We start from the raw sequence: 25,093 nt of genomic DNA on the forward strand, positions 1-25,093 counted from the left end.
TAGAATTAACTGCAAAAGTTCAAATTGTCGCTCCCTCCGCTCCTCCCTAGCTATGCCTCTACTGATCTGAATCACTACAGGATAAAAAAACTCATCAGTGGCTCCAATCACTATGTGGCTAGTAGGAGGGACAATGATTATGGATGGTTTACCTTGCTGGATGGATACAGTAGTCAGGTGACCAAGACAGATAACATAGTTGAACTATTTAAGTGTCACTTTATTAGGCTGTTATTATTAGATGTCAGTAAGGTAGTAAGACTAGATGGGATTTCACCATGTGCTTTAAAGGAACATGCTAAGGAACTGAACATGCCATTAACCTGGCTTTTTAATGAAAGTCTTGAATTGGAGCAAGTTCCTGAGGAGTGGAAAGGGTAAATAGTAACATTGCATATTTCAGTTTGTGTTTCTTCTGCAGTTGTTAAGATTTTGGAACAATTGGTAAAAACTCAACTTTTATACAAAATTGGGCAGATGAGAGCAGTATTATTTATTAAGACTAGTCATGACTTTTTAAGTCATAACTTAAAGATGAGTTAAGGGACACTCTTGTTTTAATAATTTTGCTGCCTTTATAACAGATTAACAAGAGATGTGGATGAGGCGATATGGCACTTTGCCGTTTTTTTGAATTTTGCAAAGGCATTTGATATGGTGCCACATGTCAAGTTGGAATTTAAGTTGCAGTGTAGAGGTTTGGATAGCAGTTAGTGGATTGGTAACTGGCTTTTTGATAGCTATCAGAGAGTTGTATATCGGAGAGCATTATCAGGGAGAAGGAAGGTTGCAAGTGGAGCTGCACTGGGATCAGTAGTGGACTATTACTGTTCAGTCTTCATGGCAGTGATATTTGTCATTGGATTACAGGAGGATATTCAGTTGTTTTCAGATACTGGTTGGCTGAGTGGTTAACATGTCCGCTCTCCAGCCAAGAGGCTGCAGGTTTGAATCCCGCCGTGGGAATAGATGTTTGTGATTGTCCTACAAACTTTGTCTGGAAAGGGAATCTGTGACCTACCACTTATTCTAGCAGAAGACATCATTGTCAAAACCATGTGAGGTACAGCAGTGACCATACAGCGTCTACGGAGGTCAAATGTGAAATTTTTCATTTTTTTTTCCAGATAGAGTTAGGATCCACAGATGGGATGTTTCATACTCACTTGATGGAATTACACTGAAAGCAGTAGAGGAAGCAAAGCATTTGGTGTTGGTTGTAGATAGAAAATTGAAATTTATAGGATAGGATATATTGCAAAAGGTTGTGAAGACAATCCAGTGAAGTGCTACAATATTGAGGAGGATATTGATCAATAGAGTTAAGAGGGTGGTGGTTTCATTGTGTCAATCTCTGATCAGAATACATCTGGATTTCTTATTTCTTCTTATTATTATTATTTCATGACACCTGTAAGGAGTCCAAAGACTTGAGAGAGGGCAAATACTCTATAACTCTTGGTGTCCAACACCTAATCCACTAACTACGCCTAATCGCCATAACCATCATCATCACCATCTACTGCATACTACCACTAGTAGTTTTTGTCTGTAAATTGTGTGTTGTGAAGTCGATTTGTCTCTATGCAGGATGAAAAACCCAAGTTTCTGGGAGGAAAAAACCCTGCTACCTCTGTATGAGATCAGCTAGCTCACCTTCAGTTGAAAAAACCCATATTAAGATTCCTCCCATTGTGACGAGAATCGAACTTAGGCCTTTTCCAGTTGAAGGCACAACATACCATCATCTTCCAATTGCGCTGCAGAGGCAAAAAAGAAATTTTTCCCACACTGAGAATTGAACCCATGCCTCCTAGGTGAAACCCAGGTATCCTAACCATTAAGGGATGAATTAACCTTGGAGAATGTGCAGAAGCAGATAACAAAAATAATATCAGGAAAATTATATTAAGGATAGACTGAAAGCATGCAAACTGGAGTTCAGCTGTTGAAAGGTATTTACCAGACTGATGTTGGGAAGATAAAGAAGTGAACTCATATAGTAGAAGAAAGGACCATCCCTGGAAGTTTGAAAGGAAGTAGTAAGAAAGAGGGGTAAGAAGTATGCTTTTTTGTATAGAGAGTGGTAGGAATGTGGAATGCATTGCCTAAGAGGGTGGGAAGAGTGCAATCAGTAAACGAATTTAAGGATTGATACAATAGATTCTGTGTTGTCTTAGGTGGACGTCCAGTGATGTCTTGTTACTCCATGGAGATCTATAATAATAATAAATTATTAAGCAAAAGAGGAGTTGCTATTTAAAAGATGATCTTCAGAATTTATGTATTTATTTTTCTTAATGATTTAGAGGTCATAATATGACCTCTAAACCATCTCTCAAATTTGGAAGTGAAACCTGGATTCTAAAACAAAAAAACAGACAAAGATTAGAAGCAGTACAGATGAAGTTTCTAAGACCTCTCCTGGGACTCACTAGATTAGATAAAAATAAAAACACAGAAATAAGAGAACAATTAGATACAAAGAACATCGTACAAGAAATAGAAGAATATCAGCAAAATTGGCTACACCACATAGAAAGGATGAATAACAATAGGATTCCCAAACTATCATATAAATATAAACCTACAGGAAGAAGAGACCACGGACGTCCAAGACTAAGATCGAAAGACCAACTTTATCTGCAGAGCAAGAACAGAACATAAAAAGCCTATACTTGAATTGCTCAGACGACGACGATCTTTCTTAATGCTCTGCTCTGCTCTTTGTGTAGAATTATGATGATTTCCACTACTGATGGCTATAAACAGTAACTACTAGAAGTATTTGGGTTTCTATATGGTCTTTAGACCACAAACACTAAGTTCTCAACTGCATTAGTAGATTAAAATCCTTAAATATCAACTTCTGCTAATTTTATGTATATTCAAAGTACCTCAAATTCTTAAATAAATGTAAAAGGTATATAAAAAAGTACTTACAGGAACATTACTCGTTCTCAACAGTTCTTTTTCTTCATGTACTGCCAAACTCTCATTCTGTAATATTATGAAAATATTTAAATAGTTAGTCTATTAATGTCTTAATTATCTATGCAAATTGTTCTCAGAAGAATAAAAATGTCATCATTTTGCTAATAAGTTTTGCATATTTTTATATTACTTTGTATGCATTATCTTTTGTTCTCTTTTATTAATATATAATTAGGAATGAATTTCATTGAATACTGCATGAATATGCTCTGTAGTGAGCTGCATTTCATAAAAATAAATTTGTAGCTATGATTAAAATAAATAAATAAATATATATACAAGGCTCAACAAATATGCTCACCCATTCGCCAGTAGCATGTGGGTTTTTTGTTAGCTGACAAGTAGTTGCAGACTGGGCAAAATTAAATGTTTTTTATTTAATAAAAAATAACTTCCTAAATAAAATCATTTTAACTTTAATAAAATGCACATGTAGCACCACTAAACTAATCACTTTGTAGCATTCCTAGTGGCTTATTGGGATATAGCGAACATATCATGGCGAGTAGGATTTTTGCATAATTTGTCAGGCCATATCATTCTGTAGCATTTTCATGAAATTATATAAGTGCATTGAAAGAAGTATTAGTTTACATAGTATTTGCTGAATTTTTTAAAAGATGTTTTTACTTAAAAAAGAATATAAACTTTTTATGAAAATGGAATAAATTTCATATTGCATTCTTGAATTTTGCTAAATACCTAACTTTAAAATGAAAAAGTAATGATTATCGTATCCTTTCAGAACATAGAATAACTATTTCAAATTATAATGGAGCAATTATGTTAAATGTGTCAAATCATTCCAAAAGATTCCCCTCCCACTCCCTCTTGAGGGAGTGGGAGGGGAATCTTTTGGACCATATCAGCATTAGATGTTTTATATTTTAATACATATCTGAATAAATTTAAAACCCAGCGGCAGACCAGGCGACGGGTCGGTTGGGAGTAGTACTAACAAGAAGTCGCATCCAAAGTAACACGCGGACCCTGCATGGGAAGCGGGAATAACGCATATTAGAAGAAGAAGAAGAAGATCTGAATAAATTTAAAATAACACAGTTTAGATATCAAACAAAATAATCTTATATTAACCTTTTATAATGTTAGCTTTGCTGAAGAAAGACTTATGGGTTTGATTCTATACATTCACTACACAAACTTTTTTTAATAGGCTTTTTTTTTTTTTTGCTAATTCCAGAATTACTTATCCATCCAGAGTCAGTAGATGATTAGGGCTTTTCTCCAAGAATCAAAACCCCTGCAACGTGGCAAAAATGTCTATGTCTAAACACACATGAGAGCATACATATAAATACTAGTTAGGATTGGCAAAGTTGCCTTTGTTGAGCATGCCATAGAAATTCACTGAACTATGGTAAATCCTATCCACAAGATATCCCCACTATCACACAGAAAGCTCATTGAATGTTTTCAACTCATACTCAAACAATGTATTCCACTCACCAGTCACTCTTCATGCAAATAACATGTTTTTTATCCTCTTGCTCATGTCCCATTTCCTGGAATGGCCTTTTATTTTATTCTTGTCTCACTTCATTGTATGATAAATCTTTTCCATGTTATTTTGATAACAGCCCCTTAATAATTTATATGTCACAATCATATTCCCTCTTTCTCCTATTCATGAAGCTATACAAAGGTGCATTCCCTCAATATGTCTTCATACCCCACTTTCCTACTAGAAATCACCCTAGAAAACCAGGTAACTGAATCTGCATAAATAATCCATGTGGCCTGCTTAAGGCTTCATATGAAGGAACAATAACCTCTTCACCTTTGCCTGTTAAGGTGCTCCTCATAATTTTCACAATCTGATGCGATATTATTGTACAAGCATATCCATGAAGCCCGAGAACTCATTAAACCCAAACTATCCACACGGTATCATTTGTATCTCTTCTTAAACCCATTAACAGACAAGGCACTCACAACTGACTCTGGCAACCCATTCCATTCATTCACTATTCTCCAATTTAAACTGTTATTCTACAGTCATTGCCCCCTTATTATCCACACTCTTACTCAACTTCCAGGGATGACCTTTTGTTCTGCCCCTCTAGCCAGGTATGCTGAAACATTTCCCTGCATCAATCTTATAAATGCTTTAAGTAACTTAAATCCCCTCATATCCCCTCTTTTTCTCCTATTAACCAACTTTTGCAACCAGCATACTCTCAATCTATCCAGAGGCAGATGACCATCTTGATCACCTGTCTCTGGATCCTTTCCATTACTTTCTCATCCTCAAGAAACCCAGGTGACCAGCTCTGAGCACGGTAATCTAAATGTGGCTGTATCAAGTTCTTATTAAGAGAAATTATAACTTCCTTATCTCTGCTTGTCAGTGTATTCTTCAATAACCAAAAACTACCTTGACAATCTTAGCAATATGCCCTCTAAGCTTCAACTCTCTATCTACTATCCCCCCCCACACACACTCATAAATTCCTAGCTTCATCAATTTCCTGGAGTACAGTTTCATAAATGTGGTACACAGCTTGTAAACTTTACATTTCTCCACATTAAAATGAACATCCATTACCTCTTGCCCATACTGACAGCCTATTTAAATCATTGTGGCCTGCTCTGTGCAAGTTCTCTGCATTGCCTTGATTAACTATTATCCCCCAATTTTGCATCATCAGCAAACAACTGAATTCCTTCAACTTATTTCCTATATCATTTATGTACAAATTAAACAGTAGTGGCCCAAGCACAGAGCCTTACTTCACACCACCAGTCATCTGCTGTCTCCTGGATTCTGCTTCTCCATTTGCCACTCTTTTGGTATCTGTGTGTCACTTACCTTAGAGCCTGCTTTATGCAATGAAATTATTTTGCCTTCTTTTCACTCCCTTGAGACTTAAATTAAACAGCCTAGTAAGAGGCATTGCCAATTCCTTTCACATTCTTGTAAAATGCAAGCTGATAGCTCATCTAATCCTATTGCCTTATAAACATTGAGATTCAACAATATCCTAAATATCTCCAATTTATCAAGCTCTGTTTTCACATCAGGCCTTCTCACAGCAGTAACCTCACTTTGATGATATATACCCTTGCAAAATGGTCACTTAGTAATTCAACTATTTTGTTCACTTCACTATAATAAGCACTCATTAAAGTTATCCTTCCATAGTCATTCTTCATCTTACTTGCCACATAACAGAAGAAATCTTTGGAATTTCCTTTGGCCTGTGCAGATGATTTCTTCTCATAAATCTGATTTTGCCTTCCTTACTATGCTGGTCACCTTTCTTGCTTGACTCTTGTACTGTTCATGAGCTTGCACGTCACCTTTCTCCACAACATTTTCTTTTTTACTTTTCTTTTCTTTACTTTTTTTTTCTATCTCCTGCTTAATAATGCTAACTTATCCATCTAAATTCTACCTGATTAATCTTCCTGAATTTGGGTATACAATCTGATACTGCTTCCTTCAGATATCCCTCGATATCTCTCATGCCCTGCTAATATCTTTCCCTTGCAGGTTTTTGTGACATAGCACTGCTTCAAGCTTCCTCCTAAGTGTGTCACATTACTGTCTTGTAGTGCCACAGCCTTTCTTGACAGAAAATTCATATATTTTCCAACCTCATGATCACTCTCTCTCTCTCTCTCTCCAATCAGAAGCAATATATTCCATAACCAACATCACCACGTTGGTTATGGAATAGCTCTTCTGATTCTATGGCTAGATCCACCACTCTCATAGCAAGAGTCACCTCCATCACATGCTGCTTCATGTGTATATCTCTATTAAGAGATATACACTTGAAGTTGTATAAATTCCATTTCTTTCCCATTTAATCTTTCTTTCCTCCAATCTATGTCTCCATGATTTTGAAGTCCCTAATAATAATTACTGAATCTGTACTCATTGTTACTAATTTGCTGATGTATGTCTTTTACATCATCTCTGGAATATAGCAGCAACCCACTGTATAGTTTGTCCTATTTGGTATCAACCTCACCACAAATTTTCACAGTTTTAAAATGCAACCCTGACCTTCAGATCCCTGTTCACCACCACTCCAAGATATCTCATCTATTTCACCTTCTTCAGAATTTCCAGGAGTGGAGTTAGAGTGCTCCATGCGTCATAGTTTTCTGCTATTTTGCATAATCTGCAAAAGCAATATGTCATCAGTTAAACCTGTCCCAATATCATTAACATACAAGCTAAATAATATCTTCCCCCAAACCTGTGGCACAACATTGCTGACTATACTCTTTCAGGATACTTCTTCCTCATACACTTGTTAATACCTGTCTCCCTTTTCAATGTCTTTGTCAACTGATTGTAATGCATATGGATTGGTAAAACACAACTTATCTTTAAGAAACTCATGCTGACCATCACACAGTACACTGTTATTATCAACCCAATTCTATAAGGTTTCTAAAAGTGTGGAAAGAAGGCAAAATAATACCTTTCCAGAAGGATGGTTCAAGAACAGAAGTTTTCAATTATAGACCAGTCATTAAAATGTTGGAAAAATTAGTTAGAAATAGAATACAGGAATGGGTTGATGAACATAATATTCGCTATGATGGTCAGCATGGGCTTGTGAAGGGCAGGTCTTGTTTTAGCACTCTTATGTTTTATGATAAGGTTACAAATGTGTTGGATAAGAGAGAATCATATACAACGATATTTTTGGACTTTACAAAAATTTGATAGATTACCACATGACAAGTTGGTGCACAAGCTGCAGAGGATAGAAAAGATAGTATATTGGTTAGATGGATTAGAGGTTGGCTCTCTGAATGATACCAGCAAGTTGTGTATGATGGAGCTATGTCTCAGAAAAGGAAAGTGATCAGTGGTGTGCCTCATGATTCTGTTCTTGTGCCCCCACTATTTAACTTATATGTTAATGATATTTCATGTGAATTCACTGGGGATCTTCAAATGTTTGCCAATGATGCAGAGTTAAGTAGAATTGTCAGGAGTAGTGCTTATGTTAATTCTCTGCAGGCAGATTTGAAGAAACTTTGAGCTTGGACAAATGAGTGGGGTTGCAGTTTTAATGCTAATAAATGCAAGGTGTTGCACTTGGGGATACAGAGATATAAGACTACATACTGTATTAGTGGAGCTGTACTTCAGGAAGTGGATGATATTCGCGATCTTAAGGCACTAGTCAGACCACATATGGACTGTTGTGCTCAGATTTGGTCACCTAGTTTTCATTGTGATGTGGAAATACTAGATCAGATCCAAAGATAAATAACCAAAGTGATATCAGGACTCTGAAGTGTTGGTTATGAAGAGCATTTGAGAGAATGTGGATTACAGAGGTTAGTGGATAGGAACAGAGGAGATATGATAGGGACCTTCAAGTCAGTTAAAGGATTCTATCAGATTAATGCAGAAGAAACTATAAAAAGAGTGGATGTTAAGATGGGAAGAATGAGAGGCCGTTCCTGGAAGTTGTATAAAGGTGTGCTGAAGAAGGGTGTGAGGAGTAGATGTGAGGAGAGTTGTTAGTGAGTGGAATGCATTGCCTGAGTGTGTTGTGAGTGCAGGTAGTGTAAATAACCTCAAAGCTCATTATGATAGACATGTTGCTGGTTGAGTGGGCCTCCTCACGATGAGTTGTTGACTCCATGGAGGTTACCAAATAATAATAATATCCCAACCTTCACCAGTCTTTCCAACACCTTAACCACAAACTCTAGACATAGAGATTGGCCTATAATTTGTAGCTTCATCTCATCTCATCACATCTTCTCGCCCTTTTTGAAATGGAACAATTTTATTCTCTTTCCATTCCTTTGGGACCTTTCCTGTGCAAGAATTCTTATTAAAAAAGCACTCTGAACTGCTTTTACTCACTGGAACATTCCTTTAAAACATGTGGTGATGTTATCAATCCTATTGCCTTATTGGCATCAAGTTTACTTAATTCCTCCTATATTTGCTGCTTGCTTACCATCAGTTTATTCTCTCTCATTTCTTCTACACTCATGTAGAGACATCTTATTATAATGTCTTCTATTTGCCACACATCAAAAGAACTCTCTAGGATTCTTCTTGGTCTCATTGACTAATTTCTCTCAGACTGCACTTTTTGCTGGGATGAGGGATGAGGAAGCAGCAGAGAGGATTCAGAGGTAAGTGACCAAGATAGTGTGTGAATTGCAGAAGTTGGTTGATAGGGAAAAAAAGAGAGGATATGATAGAAACATTTACGTTACTTAAAGGGTTTTATAGGACAGATGCAAGGGAAATGTTTCAGCACTTGGCTAGAGGGCCCAGAACAAGGGGGTCATCCCTGAAAGTTTAATAAAAGTGTGATTAGTAGGGGTATGAGGACTAGTTTTTTGCTTTGAGAGTTGTGAATGAGTGGATTGGATTGCCAGAGTCAGTTGGGAGTACTATGTCTATTAATGGGTTCAAGGAGAAGTATGATAAATTGTATGGATAGATTGGGTCTCTCATGATGAAGCTTCTGATTCCATGGAGGTGCCTGTATAATAAAATTAATAAATTCATCTACATATTCTTTCCATCTTTTTTTCCCCTTCTTCCATCAGAACTTTTTCTCACATTACTTTTTATTATTCATCTCCCACAACATTGAGGTGTGCATCTGACTTGGGGGAGAATGCCTACCATACCTATCTTAAATGCAATCACTAACATTGGACTCACAACCACATCTGGTCGCCTATTCCATTTGGTTAACATCTTTCAAGAAAAAAAAATCTATTCCTCACATCCTCTAACCACACTCTTACTTGACCTCCAGTTTTGACTCCTTGTTCTCTTCATTCCTATTATATATTGAAAAATTTCATCTGCATTTATACATATATCGTCTTATAACATATATTTCTGTCATATTTGGTCAACCAGATTGGCTGAGTGATTGACATATCCACTCTCCAACTGACAGGTTGTGGTTTGATTCCTACCATGGGCATGGATGTTTGTGATTGTCTTTAGATAGGAGAAAATTTTCATTGCCTGGTGTCGACCACCATTCCACTTCAGTGACTTATTGAAGGCACTGGAGTGGCTTAAAAAGTTGCATGTTTGGTCTCTAGAGAAAGATTTTCTATTATGTAAAAAATGAATTAATTAATATTATATAGAACATTAAATAAATAATATAAAAATATTAAATAAATTAATAATATAAAAAATATTAAATAAATTAATAATATAAAAAATATTAAATAAATAAATAAAAACCCTCTTAGCCACCTCCAGTACTAACATACTATAGGTTTATAACCTTTTGTGGATGGAAATAGCATTTTAAAAAAATCTCATCTTTTCTCCTTGGTAGCCAAATTTTGTAACCCACAAAAACCTTCAATCTATCCTTATCGATTGCACATTCCACAGGTACAAGTGACCATCTTGGCCATCTTCCCCCCTGAATCTGCTCCACCACTTTCTCATCATCCCCAAGAAAGGTGAGCAAATCTGAGCACAGAAGTTAAGGTTCTGATATTGACACATGTGATCAGTGTCTTATACTAACTTCCTTTTAATGTGTCAGTGAGTGTATGTCAACATCCAAGTGATCCTTTGTGCTAAATTACCCAGTTTTTGAATATCTTTCCTGAACTTCAGCTCCTGTTCCACCATCATTCCCAAATCCATAATCTTATTAATTTCCTGCAGTACAGTTCAATCAGTATAAAGCTTGTGAATTTTTCAGCTTAAGCGAGGTGCCACATTGAACTGGTAACTATTAATATTTTGCCCATAATATCAGTCTATGTAAATTGCCTTATAGGATTTCTCCATCACCTTTATTTACTATTGTCCTCCCTATTGTAACAACATTAGCAAAGAATTGAGTGTTCCTCTTAAAGGTGTCCTCAATAGCATTAACGTACAAAGTAAACAGCAACACTCTAAGTATAGAGTAGTGCACACTGGTTCACTTCCCTTCCCCTAGTTTCTGCTTCATCTACACTGGTCCTTGATCATATCTGTCAGCTTCCCTCTTATTTATGTCAGGAACTTCTTATCCCTCCCTGTTTTCTCTAATTTGCATAATAGATCCATTGCAAAGTATTGCAACATCATGGTGTAGTCATGTCTTCATCTAAAATAAAAAATATTATTACGGGCATCTGGAGTTGCCCGTAATAATAGTAATAATAATAGTAATAGTAATAAACAGTTACTTTAACATAAAATATTACTAAGGCAAGACCACCCTTTCACAAAATTGTGCTGCCTTCCCCCAGTATCATATTCCTATCCACCCATTCTGGACTTAATGATAAGTCTATAATTTGGCAGTTTTGAATCTTTGGATATATCTAACCCTTAGTCCATGTCATACATATGTATGATAGAGTAACAATCTTTTGTGGGTGGGATTTCATACCATTTTGCCTTTTGAGCAACATAACATATTATTTAAATGTAGCCAACCAAAGTGAAACTGTATTGGTATTGCAGTAATAGATGAAACTTTTAATTTCTTATTTCTATTTAGAATTCACATAATTTAAATCACACAAAATTATGTAAGTATTCAGAACTTGTAGTTCACTATCCTTTCGATTTGATCAGATATGAATAGTAAAACATAAGTAATTAGTATTTATATTATTAAACATTCTATCAGTTTTGAAGAAATACATGCATTCTTCCCATTAGTTAAAATATGATGTAACAACAAAGGGGAGGGGGAGAAGGGAGTTTTTACAAACCAAACCATTACTTTTGCCAAATTCTATTTTAAAATCTCATTATTTTGATTTTGAACAACTTGAGCATTACTGAAAATTCTGTAAGAGTAAATATTATTAACTTATATTTGTATAAAAAAGTCAATTATGTAATATCATTTTTAGTTGTTTCTGACTATTAAATTGAAACGAGTAATAAATTATTTCTTATTGATCCACTTGACAAATATGAAGTTTAATTATGCAAAAAAATCATATTTTTAATTGACTCTATATTATGCTGATAACTACAGAATTATGCAAAGCTTAGTATGTGTAATCATTTCTGTGTGCTTCTACAATTTCTATGAGTGTATATGTGTGTGTGGATGTGGGAGGAAATGAATAATTAAATAAATTAATCTCAAATAGTTGTTTTACTTTCTATCTATAATTTTTATTATGTGAGAGAGAGAGAGAGAGAGAGGAAGGAAGAAAGAAAGGAGGGGTAGAGAGAGAGAGAGAGATAGAAAGAAGGAGGCCATGGAGAGAGAGGGGGGAGGAAGGAAGAAAGGAGGGGTGGAGAGAGAGAGAGAGAGAAAGAAGGAGGACATGGAGAGAGAGAGAGAGAGAGAGAGAGAGAGAGAGAAAGAGGGCATGGGGAGAGAGAGGGGGGAGGAAGGAAGAAAGGAGAGAGAGAGAGAGAGAAAAAGAAAGGAGGGGTAGAGAGAAAGAAGGAGGGCATGGAGAGAGAGAGAGAGAGAGATTGCAATGCTAAAAAACAGCACAATACACTGAAGAGCCATGTTGATAATATAAATAAAATCGACTGATGCTATAGGTTTGCAGGATCATGAAGTATATATCACTCAAGTGTTGATTCATTTCTTTTTCTTCCGACACAGCCGACGCCACAAAGGAACATGATGAATGTAAGTATACTTTTATATCTATTTGCATTACATAGCATACTTAACATACTTTAAATTTAACATTTAAAGTTTAAAATGTAACAGATTGTTTTGATTTTAACCCTTGGATTCATACCCTGAAGCTCTTATTCATATTTCATAATAAATATTTGAATTATCCTTAAACATTCTCTTAGATGTTTCAATGTTGCCTTCTCTATGTTGGTGAATTGTTTTAGTGCAGTATTAATTATTTTTTTTTCCTTTTTATGTTAATCGAACTATCTTTCATATGAAATATATTACCCATCTAAATTATGTAAATGTTACAAACTGTTCAAACTACCATAAAAGTCCATTTATCCGGCATCCTACAAACCAGAAATATCATGTAATTACCAAAAATTTTATTACCACATCTCGAGATCCTTATTCATTCTTGATTGATCAAGCAAACACCTAGAGGTATTGATAAATGCTCCTCACTGAACGATGGTTATTTACGCATTCTGCTTTCAATGTGCTGCATTTTTAGTACATGGAGAAGTATTTATTGTTTATGCTGATATGCATTTTTAATTTTAAAAAATGTTATAACCGATACATAAAAAAATATTGTAAAAAAATTGTAGTTTAATAATAAATAACTCTAAGTGCAAACTGCACCTTGATATCTATACTACTTCCCATTGTAAACTTCTATGTAGACTACTTTGAGAAAATGCTTTAAATTCTGCAAACTTAAAACATAGCTCGGTACTATTATACATCAGTCATATTTATAACAGCCTCCACTGTAAATGTAATCTGATTATAGTGCATCTGTAGCATAGAGATGCACTATAATATATATCATACATATAATACATGTCAGTTATATTAATCAGTGAATACAAATAATACATATCAGTGAATCAGTTTGCAATCTCTAGCATAATAAAGAAGGAAATATGCAAAAAGAGGAAAAAATATGGAAAAAAGAAAAAACTCCCCCCCCCCACCTCTTTCTCCTCCTTAGAGAGTAAGAAGAAAAGAAATTTTAAAGAATGAGAGAGATCTTTTTAGTAGTAAAGTATAATATTTTGTTCACATATTTTAAGTGGCAACATACTTTATTTGCATTCGCTATTTTAAGCGGCAAGAGGACTCTAAATGCAAAATGACGGTGCTATTGTGACTATACATTATGCTCTGTACTACTTCCCCTTGTCAACTTCTATTATTCCCCATTGTACTATTATACATCAGTCATATTTATAACAACCTCTGCACTGTTAATGTAATCTGATTATATTGCATCTGTAGCATACTTGGATTGGCGCAACATAACCTAAAACAAATGAAAAATATAATGACTCTCACTATGGTAAACGTTGTTATTGCAAACTCACTCACTATAACAAACTGCTAAAAATGTGAATACAATAGTGGAAATTCAAACTTTCCACTTATTGCTTTGGTCCCTATGAATATGATATGCTGAATGTTGATTGTGAATTTGTTCGAAAAGTTTACTTAAAGATATAATCAATTTCTAACCACTTTATTAACATTATATTATATTATTACGTAACATCTCCAGGGAGTCCAAAGACTCATCGAGGGATGGCACCAACTACAACTAATTTCATCAACACTAATTCCATCTACTGCCTACCACCACTAGTATTTCCACAGATAGTCACAAACATCCATGCCCACAGCGGGATTCGAACTTGCAGCCTTTTGGCTGGAGAGCAGATACACTAACCACTCGGCCAACCAGACCAACAGATTGAAACAGATTAAAAAAAGTTTGAAACAGTGTTCTGAATATTAGGCCTGTACATAAGTACTTTTCATGTAACCAACGTATGTTTAAATCCCCTTCCCTGTATGCCGGATGAGCAGACTTTTACTGTAGCTTGAAGTTTTTTTTTTTATCCTAAATTTTGATTATGGAAATGAAATAAATTTTAAAATATAGAATTCACAAATAGGATCTACATTAAGTTGCTTAGTGTAGATCCTATTTCTATTAGTCTATATATAAACTTCTAGTCCAAATCCAAAAAAGAGTATAGATTTATATCTGTCATTTGAAGGTTAATGCATTAAATAAAGATATATTAATGATTAAAATTCTAAAATTCATTATAAACATATTTTTCATTTCTGCTGAAAATAAAATTTTCTGTTTGTACAGTTTTAATTATGCAAAAATGAAAGCTACTTACAGTTTTATATTATTTGCATTTTATAAATATATAATCTATTTGTCTGTTATTGTATTTTATGTTAGTATAATCAATTAATGATCGATAGACAAGAAAGTTAGTATATGTTCATTTTGTTCATTTAACATATTAAGTTTACCACCGAAGCTTTATCAGGACAGTGGGTACTTATTTAAATCCAAAGTCATCAGTATTTAAATACATACTGTAACATTAACAGTATCACATTGAAACATGTGAACTGCTTTTAAAATTCAGTCTTGAAATTATGTCATGAAATAAATAATCAAAATATTTATTTCAATAGATTCATCCATTCATAAAAATATATCTGCATTTTATATTCATTTACTGCTCTCCAGATTCAGATAACTGCTCTGAATCTGGAGAGCAGCAAATTGGATTGGATTATTGGATTATTTGTTTCTAAAGCTAAATTTTCTACAGTTCAAAAACCTAAACATTGAAGTTATCTTCTTCGGTGGACATCAAAATCAACAATTCAGTCTGGTTTCCTTTCTTCCATTCCACTGATCAAGTTGAAAATGATACTGAGATTTTTGTTATTAGCAATAAAACAAAAACTCTAGATCGACAAAACAAATTATCTGCTTACCTACCAAGTATAAAAATTAGCTTCTCACCTTCCTATCAAAACCTTGACTTTTTTTTTAACCATGTCTACTCCCATATATATAGTAAATATTGTTTCTCATTTGGTAACTTAGACAATGACTTTGTCCAAGTTTCCTTTACCTATAGAAAGTCCAAGTCCTTCACCTGGATGTTCTCATTACATGTCCTTGAGCATTATGAGTTTTCAAATGGGATGGCCTCTGCGACTTCACCATTCCGTAGCCTAATTACTGTTTTCATTCTGCTGATCCAAATACCTTCTCCAACTGAATAGCAGAAATAATTTCTCTTTGTTGGGCACTTCTTACTGGAGGAAGAACCATGTCAATATTCATCTGGAGGGATGCAGAAACTATATCCATGACCTGCACTACAGTCCATCTGGTGTAGCAGACTATGCCATAGATATGAATCACCAGATCCAATGAAACAAAATCTCCCTTTTATACAGAGCAAACATAAATCGGAGAGATTATTTCTAGAATCTTCCATAGCATTACAATGCCAAATCTGAACAAATTCAGCTGTCTCAGTTTACCTAAAATATAGGAGAGACTTATTTTGAGATCTTCAGTAAGTTTCCATAACTGCACCTATAGAGGGCATCAGTTAGGACTGTAGAGTCTTGCCTTTCATACTCTGTTTTTTTTGCCTTCCTACTAGTGCTTAGTTATATTTTTTTATCTGTACTTAGTTATTCTTTCTTAGTGTTCCTTCATGTGCTTAGTTGCAATTCTTTGTGCTCACGAAGATGCCTTGATGACTTGGAGGCAAAATATTGGAATAGTAATTTATTAGCTAAATAAATTTAGTTAATAATTATTATATCTTTTTTCTTGTTATGTCTAGTTCTTCATTTGATAAAACTTGTAATACATAACTGTTCCAAGTTTCAAGATCTTTCATAACAACCTTTAACTCTGATCTTCTTGCCATTCTTTATTAGGGCAAGGATAAGCTATTGAACTTTAACACTGTCACTGCATCTCTTATCTCTCAGAGATGCAGTGATTCAAGAATGAGAGAGAGAAAGAGATCCCACTTCACTTCCTTTTATCTTTTCAAATCTATTCAAGCCTTCTTATATTCAAGTATTCGAGCCACAACACTGCTCTACTCCTGATCGTTCTTCTTAACTTTGCATCATCTGCAAACAACTGAATATCCCATTAAAATCTTCCCCAATATCAATAATATACAAGTAAAACAGCAATAGCCCTAAAACAGACCCTTGAGGCACACCACTAGTGACTTTCCTCTTCTAGGATATTGCTTCCCCATACATTTGCTGATTAACTTATCATTGTTAATAGTCTCTCTCACATGTGGTAATCTATCAAAAGCCTTTGTAAGATCTATGTATACTACTGTGTATTCATCTCCCCTGTCTAGTGCACCTGTCTTCTAATTGTAATAAGTAAGTAGATTACCAAAATATGACCGTCCTTTAGCAAATTTGTTCTTTCCATCAAAGAAGAATCCCATCACTCTTATCAACCCAATTCTGGATCCTTGTTCTCACTGACCTCTCCAACACTTAAACCACTACAGTTGACATGCAGGTTGGCATATAATTTTAAGTTTTGGGTTCTGTTATCTCCGTTATGAAGTGGTACCTTCCTTCCACTCCTTTGGAACTTGATCCAACCTAAGACTCACATTAAATAAGTATGTCATGGTAGATGTCAACTGCCTGGCACATTCCCTCAAAATTTACTGCTGCCATTAGGAGTATTAAGTATTATCCTGCTTAATATCCCTAATGATTCTGTTAAATGTGTGTATATAATATATACACACACAAATATAAAAAATATATATATGTATATATATATAAGTTCCAAGACTGCTGTTGTAAATTACCGACCGATTAGCATATGAGGAATCGTTGTTAAGGTCTTGGAGAAATTAGTCAAGAGAAAAATACAAGATTGGATAGATGACAATGGGATACTGTATGGGGGACAACATGGTTTTGTGAAGGGTAGATCATGCCTCAGTAACTTGCTCACGTTTTATAACACAGTTACGACTGAACTGGATAAGAGTAATGGGTTTACAGTGATTCTACTGGACCTTGCTACGGCCTTTACCAGGATACCACATGGAATTCTAATCAGTAAACTGCATCATATGGGGATGGATATAGGGTTGGTGAGATGGATAAGAGGGTGGTTGATGGAGAGATATCAGAGAGTGGTTTATTCAGAAATAGAATCCAAAAGATGGCCTGTGACTAGTGGTGTGCCACAGGGTTCTGTTCTTGGACGACTACTGTTCTTGTTCATTAACAATATAGGATAGGAACTGAGAGGAAGTGTTCACTTGTTTGCTGATCATGCAAAGTTGGGTAGAGCAATAGTGAGCGTACAGGATGTCAAAATTTTGTAAGATGATTTGGATAGTTTGGAGGACTGGGCTAAAGAAAATGGATGTCAATTTAATGTGGCAAAGTGTAAGGTTATGCATTTTGTGGTGAAAAGATTAGCAGCAGTATATCACATTGGTGGAACCGTACTCCAAGAGATTGACCAGGGATTTGGGAGTTGAAATTTAGGGGGTACATTGCAAAAGTGGCTAAATCAGCTCATCAAATCACTTGGTTGCTGAAAAATACGTTAACAAGCAGAGACAAACAGGTTATTGTTCCTCTGTATCGAGCCTTGATAAGACACCATTTAGACTACTGTGCCCAGATATGGGTGCCAGGGTTACTTCTTGATGGGGAGGAGGTGGAGAGGATCCAGAGACGAGTGACCAAGATGATAGTAGGTCTGTGTAATGAACCTTATGAGAACAGGTTGAAGATTTGTGGGTTGCAGAAATTGGTTGATAGGCAGAAAAGGGGTGATATGATTGAGACATTCAAATTACTGAAGGGTTTCTATAAGATTAATTCAGAAGATATTTTTGAGAATAGGACTGGTGGTGGGAGGACTAGGAGCCACACATGGAAGTTGGGCAAGAATGTGGTTAGCAAGGGTGTTAGAGCTAGGTTTTTTACTTGAAGAGTGGTGAATGAGTGGAATAAGCTGCCAGAATCTATCGTGGGTGCCATGACTGTGAATGTGTTCAAGGCCAGGTCTGATAGATACTGTGTGAATGTCGAATAGTTGTTCTTGACATGATGTTAGGGCCTCCTTCGATCAGTCTGTCGACTCCCTGGAGTTGCCCGTAATAATAATAATATATATATATTTTTTTTTAATAGTAAATTGTCATTTTCTTTAAGTTCTAATACTCTCCACCTTCTTCTTTTAACATTGATTATTTGTAACACACACCATAATTTTATTATTATTATTATTATTATTATTATTATTATTATTTAGGCCTCCAAGGAGTCAAAAGACTCATTGCGGGAGGTCCTTCCTAGGAAAGACAAGTCCAAGACTCATCGTGGGAGGTCCCTCCTAGAAAACACAAAGTCTATCATACCACTCCTTAAACTCATTGACCGTTCTCACTCTCATCACTCTATCAGGCAATGCATTCCACAGTTCAACCACCCTCCATGCAAAGAAAACACTCCTCACCCTCTTGCTCACAGTTTCCTTTTGTAACTTCCAGCGGTGGCCCCTTATCATCACTCCTTCCTGCTGTTCAACCAAGTGGAAGAACTTCCCAGTGTCAACCTTGTAACCACCTCTTAACAGTTTAAAAGTCTCAATCATATCACCTCTCCTTCTTCTATCTACCAAACTCTGCAATCCACATTCCCTCGCCGATCCTCATAACTAACATTGTACAGTCCTGAAACTGCCTCTGTGCTCTTTCCACAGTTAATTTATCCCCTTCAAATCCTGTAAACGAAATCTTGGGAACAATAGTCTAAGTATGGTCTGATCAGAGTCTTATACAATGGAATGATAACTCTTTTATCTCTGCAGGTCAGTCTCCTTCTCATTACTGCAGCAATCCTCTGTGTTACCACCTTTGCAATATGTCCCTTGAATTTCAGGTTTTTATCAATCATCAACCACAGATCTCTTGTCTCCCCCTACTTCCTCCAGTATATCTCCTCCAATAGAGTATGCAGCACCCCATCAATGTGTCCCAAACCTCAAGACTTTACATTTTGCTGCATTAAATCACATCCCCCATTCATTTGCCCATCCATCTAGCTTATTCACATCCTTTTGCATGACTACCACATCTGCACTATTACTAATAACATTCCCAGCTTCACATCATCTGCAAACAACTGAATATGCCTCTGCAATCCACTGACAATGTCAATGTCAATTCCAGTAGGAGGGACCTCCCACGATGAGTCTTGGACTTGTCTTTCCTAGGAAGGACCTCCCTGTGTGACCCTACTTGTAACCCTCTGCCTCCTTGAAACTGCCCCCACCATCTCTCTGATACCTATCAGACAGCCAATCCTATATCCAGTTGACCAACCTGACATCCAAACCCATGTGCTGCAACTTAAATATCAGCTTATCATGTGGCACTCTGTCAAATGCCTTCGCTAAATCCAAGAAAATGGAGTATATGCCTTTCCCTCATCTACTGTTTTTGTAACTTTATTATAAAAGGCTAGCATATTACTAAAACAAGAGATTCCCACCCCCCTCACAAATCCATGTTGACTCTCAAAAATAACATTACCCTCTTATGCCCAATGTTGTATATTGCCCCTAACTGATTTCTCCAAGATCTTAACAACTACTGATGACACACAAACTGGCCTGTAATTAGACACGTCCAGTCTGCTACTGCCCATATGCAGTGGCACTATCTTATCTTACTTCCATTCCCTGGGCACTTTTCCCATAGACAGACTTTCATTGAAAAGCCAGGTCAAAGGAACTGTCAGTTCCTTAGCACATTCTCTCAAAACTTGTGGTGAAATACCATCCAGTCCCACAGCTTTACTGACATCCAGAGTACTCAGTACTTGGAACATGTTCTCCTCCTGCACCTCTAAACCTCGAACTTGCTGTACCCCTCTAGTATTAAAATTTACTCCTCCAGGATGAAATACACCAGTAAAGTGTTCATTGGACAATTTCACTATGTCCTTTGCATCATTCACTCTATTCCCATTTTTATCCCAGAATGTCATTCTTCCACAATCATTTCTCCTCCTACTGGCCACATAGCTAAAAAATTCTCTAGGATTTTCTTTGGATCTTAGGGCCAATCTCTTCTCATATTCCACTTTCGCGTTCCTTACCATACTAGTCACTCTCCTGGCCTGTGTCTTATATTCTTCATGCATCTGCTCTTCACCTGTCTCCTAATATTTCTTCACTAGCCTCTTTTTCACATGCAGCTCCTGTTTAATATTGTTTGTCATCCACTTTACACCAAATTGTGTACTCTTCTTCACTTGTGGAATATAACTTACTATTGTTGCTAACAAATATTCCTTCATAATTTCCCCAAGCACTTATTGTTTGTCATCCACTTTACACCAAATTGTGTACTCTTCTTCACTTGTGGAATACAACTTACTATTGTTGCTAACAAATATTCCTTCGTAATTTAATTTTTCCTCCCGAAAAATGCTGTACCCTGCTACTTCTATTCCTGTTATTATATCCTCTTCTGTCAACAACGTTCCAATAATCTTTGGCTAGGGTGATGCTATCGGTGCCACCAGTTCCTCTAATTTATTCCGGATACTCCTGACATTAGTATAAAGCATAAAAATGCCACTATTTCTATACCCAGCATTATCCCCTCTAAACTCCACTGGGCTTAGCGGTACCTGATGTTGTCCCCCTTCTCCCAAGTACTCTTTCCCACAAGAGGCCACCCCTGCTACCATTCACCTTAGGCATTCTAGTTTCCCCGCATTGACACACGGACTCGTTCAGAACAGCAATCTCTCCAGATGCCTACGTCTTTCCTCATTCAAATGCAAGCGATCTCTCGCATACAATTCCTCCCTGTCCTCAAATGCTCTCCAAGCATCCATATATTCCAGTCTTCTCTTCTGACACATTCTAGCTATTATGTCATTCAATATTACTGCTCTTCTGATCAGCTCATCACTATCATACCTAGGCAACACGCATACTATCTTTCCTCTCTGCGTCTTCTTTCATACTACCTCACGCAAGAATCTCATATCTCTCGCTGCCCGATTTACATTACCTCTCAAGTCATTTGTTCCTACCATCACAATCATCTCATCCACCGTTTCACCTCTCTTAATTGCCATAGCCACACTTTCTATTGTTCCTCCAGGCAAACACTCCTCACTCATCCTATCTTGCACATCATGGATCATCATTCCCATACCTCTCTTTCTCATTCCCTGTCTTCTACTGTTTCTATATTCTCCTATTCTATCATTCCCAAACTCCTCTCATTCCCTTTCTCCCACTGCTTCTATACTCTCCTCTTCTATCATTCCCTCTCTCCTATTGCTTCTATTCTCTCCTCTTCTATCATTCCCAAAACCTTCTCTCACTCCTACTCTGATTCGCCTTGCATACATCTCTTCCATTCTCCTAATATCATCTTTCATACCTCTCATCTTGTTCACAAGATATTCCACATCCTCTTTCAGCTCATCTATCCCTCTCTGCAAGTTAGCCACTCTTACTCGCCATTCATTTATCCAATCAAAACCATCTCCGTAAACTTCACAGTCATTCAAGCCTTCCACACTCCCAACTCTTATTTTCTCATTCATGCTTCGCTCGTCATTCTCTCCTATCACACTACTCATCTCCCGACATTCATTTCCCATCCCTGAAGCAACTAGGTCGGTTATTGATATATCTAATTCATTAATTTAATCCCACTGTCTGCATTTTGTCCATATATGCTCTCCCCCTTCTCTCACCTGCCACATATCCAACTCCCGGGAAGCTTACATGCTGCAAACACTGCATGCCACAAAGTCCTTTTATTATATTATGTATAATAGAGTTCTTAAATGTTGGAGGACTTGGTGACATGCCATTTGTGATTACAGTTGCGTCCGCCATCATTCCTTACTGCCAAGTATGTAACCACTAAACTTATTTTGTTTTGCTTTCTCTATAATTATATCTAAGCATTTACAATTTCTTGAAACAAGATTGAACATTCTTCTATCATTAACTGGTTTATTCTCAACTTAGTGCATCCATCTTTTAATTAGTTTTTATTGTAATTGTTGTTTATTTAATATGGCAGAATGTAAAGTTATGCATTTTGAGATGAAAAAATTACAATCTATGATTACATTGACAGAGCTGGACTGTAAATAATTGATGAGGCTAATAATTTGGGAGTGATGGCAGATAGGGAATTGAAGTTCAGAGGACATATTGCAAAAGTGGGTGAAATAACTCAAGCAGAAACAAGGAGATTATTTTTCCTCTCTATGAGGCTTTGGTATGGCCATACATCTGCACTACTGTGAACATATTTGTCAAATGGTTTTCTTGGGGATTGGAGGTGTTACAAAGAGAATTCAGTTCTGTGGAGTGCTTCGAAAGAAAATAAGCTGAGGATTTGTGGGTTTAGTTGATAGGTGAAAATGAAAAAAAAAAAAAAGGGGGGTGGGGGAAATACAATCTGATACAAACATATAAGTTACAGGTATGGAAAAATTTTGGAATGAAAATGGATGAAAACAAGGTGCAAGGGGCAATGTGAAAGTTGTATGAACGAGGAAAGAGGACTGAAGTTTTGCTTGGAAAGTGATCAATCAGTGGAATGGGTTGCCAAAGGCAGTGCTCCATCAGTGAATGAGTTCAAGGAGAGTTGTTATTATTATTATTATTATTATTATTATTATTATTACTACGGGCGTCTCCAAGGAGTCCTTAGACTAATCGAGGGAGGCCCTAAACATCATGTCCATACAACTATTTGACATTCTCACAGTAGCTATCATACCTTGACTTGAGTTATGATAGGTATTGTATGAATAATGTTATTGTCAGCCTACTGAGATGACTCATTGGACTCTATACAGGTTCCCATGTTATAAAGGGAACAACATACTAAGTTTGTATATTGCTTTTATCTTCATGTAAAAGTATGATCTTATATAATATTTTTAATGCAAATTTTCTTATTATTCAGTCATAATTAGTTATTTATGTTATTTTCCTTAATTATCAAGTAAAATCGATATTTTGGTCTGTAATTTTCAGAATCAGTTTGCAATTATAGAATATAACAGGCTTTGAAATTTCTCATACCGAGAATAATACGAGCAGCAGTTCCATGAAAATTATTCTTATTATTATCATCATACCCCCATCAAAGATTCATCATGGGAGGTCACTCCGTTACATACAGATCTCATCATATCATACCATGCTTTAAATACACTAAATTCTCTACAGTCACCACATTCTTGAATAATGCATTCCGATCATTCACCACTCTCCTTGCAGAAAATCTTCTCTCCCTTGCTCATGTTTCCTTATACAGCTTCAAGGGATGACCTCTTGTTCTTGCCCACTCCATCACCCACCACTCTATAAAAATCCTCTTCTACATTAATCCTCTTGCCAACTTCTATGTCTCTGTCATATCCCTCTCTCCTACACACTGTGTGTTATGTGTGTTATGATCCATCAAGTCGTTTCCGTCTCCTGGTGACTCCACGAACATGCACTCTCCATTCCGATCTGTCCCTGACCATGTCTTTCAGAACCTCCAAGCACACTCCAGTTGCTTCTTTAACTCCATCCACCCATCTAATTCTTGGTCTTCCTCTTCTCCTGCTTCAATCAACTTTAGCAAGCATCATCATCTTCTCCAGACTGTCATTTGCTTGCATAATATGTCCGAGGTATGACAATTTTTGCTTGATGATCATAGCTTCAAGGGAGCAATCTGGCTTTATTCTGTCTATCATTGATTTATTGGTTTGCTTTTTAGCCCATGGTATTCTTAGTAAGCATCTCCAAACCCATAATTCAAATGCATCTATCTTCCTTCTTTCACTCTCACTCTTTCTCAGGATCCAACTTTCACATCCATACAGCACCAAAGGGAATACCATTGCTTTCACGATTCTGATTTTTTTCTTTAAAGATCTTGCTTAAATTTGTCATTGCTTTTTTTCTGAGTAATAACTTCTTCGGTACAATAACCATCGGGATCCTAGGAACACAAAATTGTTAACTGCTTCCATTTTATCCCCATCTGCTTCAAAATTATTAAGTGCACATGTTGCCATAACTTTTGTCTTTTTCAGGTTAAGTTTAAGACCATATTTAGCACTTTCTTCTTTAACTTTCATAATAAGTTCCTTCAAATCTTCTTTGCATTCTGCTAGCAAGGTGATATCATCTGCATACCTCAAATTATTAATATTTTTTCCACCAATTTTAATTCCAACTGAAGACTCCCCCAGCCCTGCCATTCTTAAAATATATTCGCTGTACAAGTTAAATAGTTATGGAGATAAAATACATCCTTGTCACACCCCTTTACCTACACACTACACTCTAAAAATTGCATTTCCTCAATCTTTCTTCATACTCAACATTTCAAAGACCAGAAAACCTTAGTCAATCACTTCTGCACTCTTTCCAATATTTCTTCATCCTTCTGAAAACCATTTGAGTAATCTGTATGCATAGTTCATATGTGGCCTGATTCGAGCCTTATATAATGAACCATGATCTCCTTACAGAAGGAGTCTCCACATCATAGCCAGAATTTATGTGATGTCCTTGACAATTTTAGCAGCGGTCC

At 36.2% G+C, this 25,093-nt stretch overlaps 1 protein-coding gene across 5 annotated transcripts in view; it reads left to right on the top strand.

Annotated features, from left to right (window-relative positions):
• slo (calcium-activated potassium channel slo) overlaps positions 1–25,093 on the top strand; it is an 880,402-nt gene that overhangs the window by 434,922 nt on the left and 420,387 nt on the right. For all 5 annotated transcript variants that reach the window (XM_090404400.1, XM_090404403.1, XM_090404399.1 and 2 more), the window contains one exon: positions 12,570–12,596. In XM_090404400.1, the coding sequence (XP_090260526.1) occupies positions 12,570–12,596 (27 nt within the window). The remainder of the gene's footprint in view (positions 1–12,569; positions 12,597–25,093) is intronic.

This window comes from Typopeltis vanoorti, chromosome 14, assembly GCF_054136105.1.
Source record: "Typopeltis vanoorti isolate ZY-2024b chromosome 14, IOZ_Tvanoo_1.0, whole genome shotgun sequence".
Classification (NCBI taxonomy): domain Eukaryota; kingdom Metazoa; phylum Arthropoda; class Arachnida; order Uropygi; family Thelyphonidae; genus Typopeltis; species Typopeltis vanoorti.